Consider the following 12,982-nt stretch of genomic DNA (forward strand, 5'->3'; position numbering starts at 1 on the left):
CATATTTCTAAATCAAAAACATTTTTTTGAAGGTGGAGAAAAACTGGGATATTCTCTTAAGCCACCTTTGAGAGTGGTGTTAGAAAGTGATGGAACAGAGGTGGAAGACGAAAATTACTTTCAGACAGTAGAGAAAGACACAGTTTTCTTACTGCTTGCTCCAAGTGAAAATTGGCTTCCCACTAGTGTTGAAACACTAAGAGCTGGTAGGAGATACATCAATGAGAATTAGAACATAAAACCTAGTATATGGTAGTGTTGAAACACTAAGAGCTGGTAGTATATACCTTAATGAGAATTAGAATATAAAATGTAGGATATACTAGTGTCAAAATACCAAGAGTTGGTAGTACATACCTCAATGAGAATTAGAATATAAAACTTAGGATATAGTAGTGTCAAAATACCAAGAGTTGGTAATATATACCTCAATGAGAATTAGAATATAAAACTTAGGATATAGTAGTGTCAAAATACCAAGAGTTGGTAATATATACCTCAATGAGAATTAGAATATAAAACTTAGGATATAGTAGTGTCAAAATACCAAGAGTTGGTAATATATACCTTAATGAGAATTAGAATATAAAACTTAGGATACAGTAGTGTCAAAATACCAAGAGTTGGTAGTATATATCTTGATGAGAATTAGAATATAAAACTTAGGATACAGTAGTGTCAAAATACCAAGAGTTGGTAATATATACCTTAATGAGAATCAGAATATAAAACTTAGGATATAGTAGTGTCGAAATACCAAGAGTTGGTAGTATATACCTTAATGAGAATTAGAGTATAAAACTTAGGATACAGTAGTGTCGAAATACCAAGAGTTGGTAGTACATACCTCAATGAGAATTAGAATATAAAACCTAGGATATACTAGTGTTGAAACACTAAGTGCTGGTAGGATATAATTTAATTATAATATAAAACCTAGGATATACTAGTGTCAAAATACCAAGAGTTGGTAATATATACCTTAATGAGAATCAGAATATAAAACTTAGGATACAGTAGTGTCGAAATACCAAGAGTTGGTAGTATATACCTTAATGAGAATTAGAATATAAAACTTAGGATACAGTAGTGTCGAAATACCAAGAGTTGGTAGTACATACCTCAATGAGAATTAGAATATAATGATGTTACTTGTTAAGCTATGTCATCTGCTGCTATGATGTCCTGCAAATGTTGCTTGTTAAGCTATGACTTCGCAGATGTTGTTTTTTAAACTATGATGTCCTGCAGATGCTACTTGTAAACCCACAAATGTTACTTGTTAAGCTATGACAACCTGGTGGATGTTACTTGTTAAGCTATGACGTTTTGCAGAATTTATTTCTTAAGCTATGATGTCCCGCAGATGTTATTTGTAAACCCACAAATGTTACTTGTTAAGCTATAACATCCTGCAGATATTACTTGTTAAGCTATGATGTCCTGCAGAAGTTGTTAAGCTATGACATCCCACAGATGTTATTTTTAAACCCACAAATGTTACTTGTTAAGCTATGATATCCCATGGATGTTACTCGTTAAGCTATGACATCCCACAGATGTTACTTGTTAATCTATGATGTTCCACAGATGTTACTTGTTAAGCTATGATGTCTCACAGTTGTTATTTGTATACCTGCAAATGTCACTTGTTAAGCTATGACACCCCACAGATGTTATTTGTAAACCCGCAAAGTTACTTGTTAAGCTATGACATTCCATAGATGTTACTTGTTAAGCTATGATGTCCCACATATGTTATTCGTATACCCGCAAATGTCACTTGTTAAACTATGATGTCCCACAGATGTTATTTGTAAACCTGCAAATGTTGCTTGTTAAGCTATGATTTCGCAGATGTTGTTTTTTAAACTATGATGTCCTGCAGATGCTACTTGTAAACCCACAAATGTTACTTGTTAAGCTATGACAACCTGGTGGATGTTACTTGTTAAGCTATGACGTTCTGCAGAATTTATTTCTTAAGCTATGATGTCCCATGAGATGTTATTTGTAAACCCATAAATGTTACTTTTTTGAGCTATGACACCCCAAAGATGTTATTTGTAAACCCACAAATGTTACTTGTTAAGCTATAACATCCTGCAGATATTACTTGTTAAGCTATGATGTCCTGCAGAAGTTGTTAAGCTATGACATCCCACAGATGTTATTTTTAAACCCACAAATGTTACTTGTTAAGCTATGATATCCCATGGATGTTACTCGTTAAGCTATGACATCCCACAGATGTTACTTGTTAATCTATGATGTTCCACAGATGTTACTTGTTAAGCTATGTCTCACAGTTGTTATTTGTATACCTGCAAATGTCATTTGTTAAGCTATGACACCCCACAGATGTTATTTGTAAACCCGCAAAGTTACTTGTTAAGCTATGACATTCCACAGATGTTACTTGTTAAGCTATGATGTCCCACATATGTTATTCGTATACCCGCAAATGTCACTTGTTAAGCTATGATGTCCCACAGATGTTATTTGTAAACCTGCAAATGTTGCTTGTTAAGCTATGACTTCACAGATGTTGTTTTTTAAACTATGATGTCCTGCAGATGCTACTTGTAAACCCACAAATGTTACTTGTTAAGCTATGACAACCTGGTGGATGTTACTTGTTAAGCTATGACGTTCTGCAGAATTTATTTCTTAAGCTATGATGTCCCGCAGATGTTATTTGTAAACCCATAAATGTTACTTTTTTGAGCTATGACACCCCACAGATGTTATTTGTAAACCCACAAATGTTACTTGTTAAGCTATAACATCCTGCAGATATTACTTGTTAAGCTATGATGTCCTGCAGAAGTTGTTAAGCTATGACATCCCACAGATGTTATTTTTAAACCCACAAATGTTACTTGTTAAGCTATGATATCCCATGGATGTTACTCGTTAAGCTATGACATCCCACAGATGTTACTTGTTAATCTATGATGTTCCACAGATGTTACTTGTTAAGCTATGATGTCTCACAGTTGTTATTTGTATACCTGCAAATGTCATTTGTTAAGCTATGATGTCCCACATATGTTATTCGTATACCCTCAAATGTCACTTGTTAAGCTATGATGTCCCACAGATGTTATTTGTAAACCTGCAAATGTTACTTGTTAACCTATGATGTCCCGTGGATGTTACTTGTTAACTATGATGTCCCGTGGATGTTACTTGTTAACTATGATGTCCCGTGGATGTTACTTGTTAACTATGACGTCCCATGGATGTTACTTGTTAACTATGACGTCCCGCTGATGTTACTTGTTAAGCTACGACGTCCTGCTGATGTTACTTGTTAAGCTACGACGTCCTGCTGATGTTACTTGTTAAGCTACGACGTCCCGCTGATGTTACATGTTAAGCTGTGACGTCCCACAGATGTTATTTGTAAACCTGCAAATGTTACTTGTTAAGCTATGATGTCCTGCAGTTGTTACTTGTTAAGCTATGATGTCCTGCAGTTGTTACTTGTTAAACTATGATGTCCCGCAGATGTTACTTGTTAAGCTATGATGTCCCACATGTTATTTATAAACCCGCAAATGTTACTTGTTAAGCTATGACACCCCACAGATGTTATTTGTATACCTGCAAATATTACTTGTTAAGCTATGACATCCCACAGATGTTACTTGTTAAGCTGTGACATCCCACAGATGTTACTTGTTAAGCTATAACATTCTGCAGATGTTACTTGTTAAGCTATGATGTCCCACATATGTTATTTGTAAACCTGCAAATGTTACTTGTTAAGCTATGACACCCCACAGATGTTATTTGTATACCTGCAAATATTACTTGTTAAGCTATGACATCCCACAGATGTTACTTGTTAAGCTGTGACATCCCACAGATGTTACTTGTTAAGCTATGACATCCCGCAGGTGTTACTTGTTAAGCTATAACATTCTGCAGATGTTACTTATTAAGCTATGATGTCCCACATATGTTATTTGTAAACCTGCAAATGTTACTTGTTAAGCTATGACACCCACAGATGTTATTTGTATACCTGCAAATATTACTTGTTAAGCTATGATGTCCTGCAGAAGTTGTTAAGCTATGACATCCCACAGATGTTATTTTTAAACCCACAAATGTTACTTGTTAAGCTATGATATCCAATGGATGTTACTCGTTAAGCTATGACATCCCACAGATGTTACTTGTTAATCTATGATGTCCCACAGATGTTACTTGTTAAGTTATGATGTCTCACAGATGTTATTTGTATTCCTTCAAATGTCACTTGTTAAGCTATGACACCCCACAGATGTTATTTGTAAACCCGCAAAGTTACTTGTTAAGCTATGACATTCCACAGATGTTACTTGTTAAGCTATGATGTCCCACAGATGTTATTTCTAAACCTGCAAATATTACTTGTTAACTTATGATGTCCCGTGGATGTTACTTGTTAACTATGACGTCCGGCTGATGTTACTTGTTAACTATGACGTCCCGCTGATGTTGCTTGTTAAGCTACGATGTCCCGCTGATGTTACATGTTAGCTGTGACGTCCCACAGAATTTATTGTTAAGCTATGACGTCCCACAGATGTCATTTGCAAATCCGCAAATGTTACTTGTTAAGCTATGACACCCCACAGATGTTATTTGTATACCTGCAAATATTATTTGTTAAGCTATGACATCCCACAGATATTACTTGTTAAGCTGTGACATCCCACAGATGTTACTTGTTAAGCTCTGACATCCCGCAAATGTCACTTGTTAAGCTATGATGTCCCGCAGATGTTACTTGTTAAGCTATGATGTCCTGCTGATTTTACTTGTTACGCTATGACATCCTGCTGATGTTACTTGTTAACTATGACGTCCCGCTGATGTTACTTGTTAAGCTACGACGTCCCGCTGATGTTACTTGTTAAGCTACGACGTCCCGCTGATGTTACTTGTTAAGCTACTACGTCCCGCTGATGTTACTTGTTAAGCTACAACGTCCCGCTGATGTTACTTGTTAATCTATGATGTCCCACAGATGTTATTTGTAAACCTGCAAATGTTACTTGTTAACCTATGATGTCTTGTGGATGTTAATTGTTTAGCTATGAGGTCCTGCTGATTTTACTTGTTAAGCTATGATGTCCTGCTGATTTTACTTGTTACGCTATGACATCCCGCTGATGTTACTTGTTAACTATGACGTCCCGCTGATGTTACTTGTTATGCTACGACGTCCCGCTGATGTTACTTGTTAAGCTACGACGTCCCGCTGATGTTACTTGTTAAGCTACGACGTCCCGCTGATGTTACTTGTTAAGCTACGACGTCCCGCTGATGTTACTTGTTAAGCTACGACGTCCCGCTGATGTTACATGTTAAGCTACGACGTCCCGCTGATGTTACATCGTTAAGCTGTGGCGTCCCCACAGATGTTATTTGTAAACCTGCAAATGTTACTTGTTAAGCTATGATGTTCTGCAGTTGTTACTTGTTAACCTATGATGTCCCGTGGATGTTACTTGTTAATTATGATGTCCCGCTGATGTTACTTGTTAACTATGACGCCCCGCTGATGTTACTTGTTAAGGTATGACGTCCGCTGATATTACTTGTTAAGCTACGATGTCCAGCTGATATTACTTGTTAAGCTACGATGTCCCGCTGATGTTACATGTTAAGCTGTGACGCCCCACAGAATTTATTTGTTAAACTATGATGTCCCACAGATGTTATTTGTAAACCTGCAAATGTTACTTGTTAAGCTATGATGTCCTGCAGTTGTTACTTGTTAAACTATGATGTCCGCAGATGTTACTTGTTAAGCTATGATGTCCCACAGATGTTATTTTTTAAACTCGCAAATGTTACTTGTTAAGCTAGGACATCCCACAGATGTTACTTGTTAAGCTGTGACATCCCACAGATGTTACTTGTTAAGCTGTGACATCCCGCAGGTGTTACTTGTTAAGCTATGACATCTCGCAGGTGTTACTTGTTAAGCTATGACATCCCGCAGGTGTTACTTGTTAAGCTATGACATCCCGCAGGTGTTACTTGTTAAGCTATGACATCCCGCAGGTGTTACTTGTTAAGCTATAACATTCTGCAGATGTTACTTGTTAAGCTATGATGTCCTGCAGAAGTTGTTAAGCTATGACATCCCACAGATGTTATTTTTAAACCCACAAATGTTACTTGTTAAGCTATGATATCCCATGGATGTTACTTGTTAAGCTATGACGTCCCGCTGATGTTACTTGTTAAGCTACGACTTCCCGCTGATGTTACTTGTTAAGCTACGACGTCCCGCTGATGTTACTTGTTAAGCTACGACGTCCAGCTGATGTTACTTGTTAAGCTATGACGTCCGCTGATGTTACTTGTTAAGCTATGACGTCCGCTGATGTTACTTGTTAAGCTACGGACGTCCGCTGATGTTACTTGTTAAGCTACGGACGTCCCGCTGATGTTACTTGTTAAGCTACGACGTCCCGCTGATGTTACTTGTTAAGCTACGACGTCCCGCTGATGTTACTTGTTAAGCTACGACGTCCCGCTGATGTTACTTGTTAAGCTATGACATCCTGCAGATGTTACTTGTTTACCCTTCTTACATAGTAATGTTCCATACCCATCTATTGTAAACATTATAATTTCACAGTTATTCAGATATAGTTTACCATCCTGACGTAGTAATGTTCCATACCCATCTATTATAAACATTATAACTTAACAGCTATTCAGTTATGGTAATATTTGTAATAAATTACAATATTTTATTAATAATGTTGATACACTGACACAAAAGTTAATAGCTAATTGATTTAATAAAGAAATGTTAGAGAAAATTATTCAATTATTCTGTAATAAATATAAAAATGTGTGAAATAAATACAAAGAAAATAAATTGGAGAAATTGTACTAACAATTACTAATAATTATTTTATTTAAAAATAAGGTTATATAAGAACTTGGCACTACTTTATGTGGATGTATACCTTGAGTCGCATATAAAAGGACAACAGTCACATTAAACTTAGTATACTGATATGGTTCAATGTTGTGTTAATTAGTGCCTCTACCATAGTGGGGGAGGGATGAAGAGGTAAGTTTTATCTTATTTACCCCCAAATGGTAGTACTTTATCTTTCCTTATTTTAACTTGGGAGAGCAGTTACCTTCCCACAACTGTCTACAGGCAGTGGAGGGTGATGTAAATGTGGGATGTTGTGGGCTTGAGCACCCACATCTTGCTTTCCTAATTTCTAATCTTCTTATGTGAGACTAGCTTAAATGGAGGTGAAGACAGACAGATGGTGTATCCCTACTGCAATATGGGTTCTACTTTCATAGTCACCTCCAAAACCTAGGACGCATTTTATAATCCTACACTGTAGCTTGTACCCTAGTATGTTTTTAAAACAAAAAATGCAGCATATTTTGTTTAATTTTAATGAGTTTTGTTTTTGTTTAAAAATTTATAGTTATAATAAGGATGTATATATCCACAATACAGTATGAAGCCCCAACTTTTACTATCTATTCTTACATGTGTGTGTATTATATATATATACACACATCTACAATACAGCATAGAACCTCAATCAATTACTAATTAGTAAGCGTGAGGGTTTGGAATGCTAATCTTTATGGTTCAATCCATTCTAGTGGACTTAACATAGCCCATAGTACAGCTCTGTGCATAGCAACAAATAATGTGTAGGTTTGAATAGTGCATGAATGTTATCTGTGTTGTAATAGTTAAACACTTACATAAGGCAGTTCTGCTCAATAATATGTATTAAGTGAAGTTCTGCTTTGTTTTGTAACAAACATTACTGTACAAATTAAAATAAAAATAATAATTTATTGAAGGACTGTCTCTCTGTTATCGTGTCTAGCTATCAGGGCCATCCCTAAGATAGTGTGTGAAGCCATAAATATTCTTGAATTGGTGGACCAACAACCAGCTTGGAAGATTATGGACAGTAAAGACCAGGTCAGTGTAGTGCTTCACTGGGATCAGTTGGACTTGCAGAGTGCAGCAGATCCCAAATACTGCAGAAGTGTGGAAGTTGTGTCACAAGAGGGTCAAGCCTCTGCCAGTTTTGACGACCTTCCTTTGGCAGGTAAGACTCATGCCACATTTACTCTAGGAAGTTTGGGATTGAAGTCTGCTGTGTGTATGCTACCAGAAAAGCAGGAAGGAGAAAATGGTAATATATCAGATTGTGATAATTCATTGTGTGATTTCCATTGTTCTGCCTTTCACAAAAGGAGTGCTCATATTATATTAAATAAATCTGTTGCTACCTCACCCATTCAGGAAGAGTCAGAGGGAACTGAAGCTAGTTCTAGTGAAGTAATCACGCATAAGAAAGGACATTTTCTAGATGAACCTCAAGAGGTGAAGAACCGTGCACACGATGAATATGAATCGCACACTGAGAATGTGGCTGATGAAGAGTTATCTGAACATTACCTTCTTTTAACGGATCAGCTTTCCCTGACACAGAATAAGCATCTTGACATCAAAGATATTGGTGTGATTCTAAACCATTTAAACTCAAAGATAGTGGAGGTTCAGAAACTCGAGCGAGAAAAAGAGAGTGCTGAAATACACAATTGGACCATCAAGGCCACCATTCGAGGAGAAGTGGTCAGAGAGATTGGTGTCATCTATAATGGACAGTATTATGGTATAATGGAGCATCCAGAGCATTTTTAATGAATGGTGAAATAACTTTTGTTACATCTTCATGGTGCTTTAGTTTTCTTTAATTTTAAACACTGTCATGTCATGTATTCACCCCTACTTCAAATTGTTTTCTATAGTGTGTGTATATATGTATAGGTAAAACTGGTTGATTGGGTTGTGACTTTAATTTATCACACTGTTAAATGAAAAGAGATATAAAGATGTGTAGATGAAACTGTTTAGATTGGTTAGTGACTGTTTCTTTTGTCACAATAAATAAGAGGTAACATTTAAGTTTTTTGTATTGGAGCTGAGTATTAAGTTTAGTTTTCCTTCTTCCACTTTTGTGTCATACAGTTTTAGTTGTTTCTCTATTAATGTCAGGTTTATTACCTGTAGATATATGTTAGATCTACTAACATTTTTGTAAATGTACAATGAATATTTAAAGTGGCATTGACAGTCGTCTTTTATCTTTATACTATGACCATTATTATACTAATTACTATTTAATCTGCTGTCTGATCAGTTTTAATTATCTTCTACGTTTTCTTGTTTTCCTCTCTCTCAATGTACAATAAGGTATTTCATGGATTCCAAATTTTGTAGAACTTCAGTGAATTTGAGTCTGTAAGAATGTTCCTTTGGATACATAAATCACCAGAAGAGGTTAAATATTCACTTTGAAGCCTCTATAGTTTCCATAGCAACACATTCATAGCTACAAACTTGTGTTGTTGTTTTGTGTGCAGAATAAGTGTGCTCTAACTTTTGTGCTTATCTTTTGTTTTATACCAATATTTTGTCTATGTACAGGAGGTGAAACATAAAAAAATTGAAATGATTGATGTATTTTAGTGCAGTGTTTCTCAATCAGCGCTTGTCTGTTACATCCACCTTGCAATTTTTACAAAAATAAACAACATAAATTGAAAGGATATTTTTGTGTGTAAGTTGTAATTGTTTTTTGTGGTGTTTGTATCTTACAAAGTGACCTGCGACAATTTAGAGAGGAAGTAAGTTTCTCCTAGGTATTGAAAGTTTGAGAAACACTATTTTTAGTGTAGTAACTGTTGCATGTATGCTACTTATTTATTATTATTATTATATTATAAAACTTACAGAGGTTATATTCTATGAATACAAGTGTTTTGGAAAATGATCTTATAACTTGATATTTTATGTCAGTATTGTTGTCAGATAAAAGTTATGTGAACTTTACCAATCCTTATTTCTTTGTATCTGCTGCCTTCTTACATGCTATTTTTGTGGCATTTGTAATCATTCCAGAAGTCAATCCAGAGATATGTTCTTTTTCATCATTTTAAATTTTATTATTTTGCTAATAATTTGTTACAGGTTTTTCAAAAATGACAACCCAATCTATGAAAGGTTAGAAACAAAACTATGCTGACTTGTAACTTTCAGTGTTGTTGTTGCTTTTTTTTGTTGTTCCTTTAAAGAATAGTTGAATTATGCACATGTGGATGGAAACAACCATTTGAATTGCAGGTTGTGTAAAGAAATTATTGTGCACAAGATTAAAATTGAAGAATGAACATTGTTATTTCAAATTATGCCAGGTTTGATTTATTTTTTTTAACACAATATAAATGATACAGTTAATTTTATTGAGGGGTGAGTGTTTTTAAAGTATTTTAAATGTAATGATTGAAATATGCATGTCAACTTCTCTGCACCACAACATTATATTGTGTTCTTAAAGTAATACTTAAATTGATTTAGTTGTCTTTTTGGCATGTTATGTCTATTTTAAAAAATAATTTGAACTCTGCTCTTGTTCAGTATAGCTTGTAGTTTTCATACCCCTCATATTCTAATAACAGCTTCTGGCATGTGATTAAAACTATACATGGGAATTGCATGTGCTCACACATTTACAATAATTTTGAAGTGATTATAATTCTACATAAAAATTACATGTGCATGTGCTCACACATTTATAATAATTTGAAGTGATTATAATTCTGCATCAATGATAAAAAAATGAATATTATTGACAATTGACATGTAAGAATACATTGTGGGAAAAGTTATCACTATTTAAGATTTGTTGGAAAGATGTTTAGATATATACTAGTAAGTGTTTAATGTTTATATCATCCTAATCAGTAATGTTAGATTAGTGATTTGGTGTCAGGATTACACCATTCTAATCAGTAATGTTGGATTAGTGATTTGGTGTCAGGATTACATCATCCTAATCAGTAATGTTGGATTAGTGATTTGGTGTCAGGATTACATCATCCTAATCAGTAATGTTGGATTAGTGATTTGGTGTCAGGATTACATCATCCTAATCAGTAATGTTGGATTAGTGATTTGGTGTCAGGATTACATCATCCTAATCAGTAATGTTAGATTAGTGATTTGGTGTCAGGATTACATCATCCTAATCAGTAATGTTAGATTAGTGATTTGGTGTCAGGATTACATCATCCTAATCAGTAATGTTAGATTAGTGATTTGGTGTCAGGATTACATCATCCTAATCAGTAATGTTAGATTAGTGATTTGGTGTCAGGATTACATCATCCCAATCAGTAATGTTGGATTAGTGATTTGGTGTCAGGATTACATCATCCTAATCAGTAATGTTAGATTAGTGATTTGGTGTCAGGATCATCATCCTAATCAGTAATGTTGGATCAGTGATTTGGTGTCAGGATTACACCATTCTAATCAGTAATGTTGGATTAGTGATTTGGTGTCAGGATTACACCATTCTAATCAGTAATGTTGGATTAGTGATTTGGTGTCAGGATTACACCATTCTAATCAGTAATGTTGGATTAGTGATTTGGTGTCAGGATTACACCATTCTAATCAGTAATGTTGGATTAGTGATTTGGTGTCAGGATTACACCATTCTAATCAGTAATGTTGGATTAGTTATTTGGTGTCAGGATTACACCATTCTAATTGATAATGCTGGATTAGTGATTTGGTGTCAGGATTACACCATTCTAATAATAATGTTGGATTAGTGATCTGGTGTCAGGATTACATCATACTAATTGATAATGGTGGATTAGTGATTTGTGTCACAATTACATCATAATAATTGATAATGGTGGAGTGGTGTTCTGATGTCAGGATTACACTATCTTAATTGATGTAGTAGTGAACTGGTGTTAGGATTACACCATTCTAATTGATAATGTTGGGGCGAGTAGTGACCTGCTGTCATCATTATAGTCGAGATTATGAGTTCTGTGAGTTACTTCTTCAGTTCTAGCAGCTAAGAAAGTCATGAGGATTATCAGTCATTTATCATAGATTTACTAGAATAGTAGTGTATTCTTAATACTGACCAGATCAGATGTGGAAGAGATCTGACAGTTTGTGGAATAGAATGAACCTCTTTTGGAATATCAGTAGCAGGTAAACATTGTTTGAACTGAAACCAAACTGGAGTATAAACATCACTAATGGTGCTTGAAACTTTATGTAAATGTTTATGTTGGAAGATATAATTGAATAATACAGTTTGTCAATGATGTCTGGTTACATTAACCTTCTGTAGCAGGTCAGCAGTGTTATCTGCTTTATAGCTAGCATGGCCAAGGAAATGATTCTCTGGTTCAGATAAAACATAAATGTGTTCTCCTTTCTTTAATGTAACTCACATAATTTTCTTTCTTTTTCTATACCACAAATATATATGTTTCTACCAGTGTGATGTAAATCATTCTTTGTGCTGAATTCTTTGCTTCATCTTTTCCTCTTTGTTGTTCTGTACTTTGTCATGGTCTGTGACATTTATCTTGCTATTAAGAGATAGAATTTCAAGGTTTTTAATAGAGGCAGAAAGAAGAAAAGCAGTTACTGTACAAGACATTCTGTATCATGAGACAGATTGTGAATGGTTTTGTGATTGTTGTGGTTGGATTCAGTGCTGTTACATTTTGTCATAACATCAAAGAGTAAATGATCTAATCATATTTCTGTTGCTTGTAGTACAATTCTTTGTTTTCTCTTTTCTTTGAATTTGGTACAAATTAGTCTTCTCTGTCTAGTCTGCCAATCTCTAGATTTATTGTAGTGATAAAAATATCTCCAATGGATTCACTTAGTTTTACACTCTTGCTCTAATATATTTAGACAAGAACAAATATCTGATAGTCAAGGCATGTTGTTGTGCTGATACGCGAGTCGATCTCAAGGTTCTAATCTTCATCAGGATTCTTTTATCATAACATCTTGTGACTTCATGTGAATTTGGACAAGAACAAATATTAAATAGGCAAGCATTGCTGATGTATGATTCCTTAT

At 34.8% G+C, this 12,982-nt stretch overlaps 1 protein-coding gene across 1 annotated transcript; it reads left to right on the plus strand.

The window, feature by feature from the left end:
* Positions 1-259: 259 nt before the first annotated feature.
* Positions 260-9,624, plus strand: LOC143234794 (uncharacterized). The gene is made up of 2 exons (XM_076472429.1): positions 260-276; positions 7,890-9,624. The coding sequence occupies exon 2, from the start codon at positions 7,970-7,972 to the stop codon at positions 8,714-8,716; it is 747 nt and encodes a 248-aa protein (XP_076328544.1). The 5' UTR covers positions 260-276; positions 7,890-7,969; the 3' UTR covers positions 8,717-9,624.
* Positions 9,625-12,982: the final 3,358 nt, after the last annotated feature.

This window comes from Tachypleus tridentatus, chromosome 12, assembly GCF_004210375.1.
Source record: "Tachypleus tridentatus isolate NWPU-2018 chromosome 12, ASM421037v1, whole genome shotgun sequence".
In the NCBI taxonomy this organism is placed as follows: domain Eukaryota; kingdom Metazoa; phylum Arthropoda; class Merostomata; order Xiphosura; family Limulidae; genus Tachypleus; species Tachypleus tridentatus.

Excerpts from the sequence above, each read along its gene's own strand:
- LOC143234794 (XM_076472429.1), top strand. The coding sequence starts at position 7,970 with ATGGACAGTAAAGACCAGGTCAGTGTAGTGCTTCACTGGGATCAGTTG.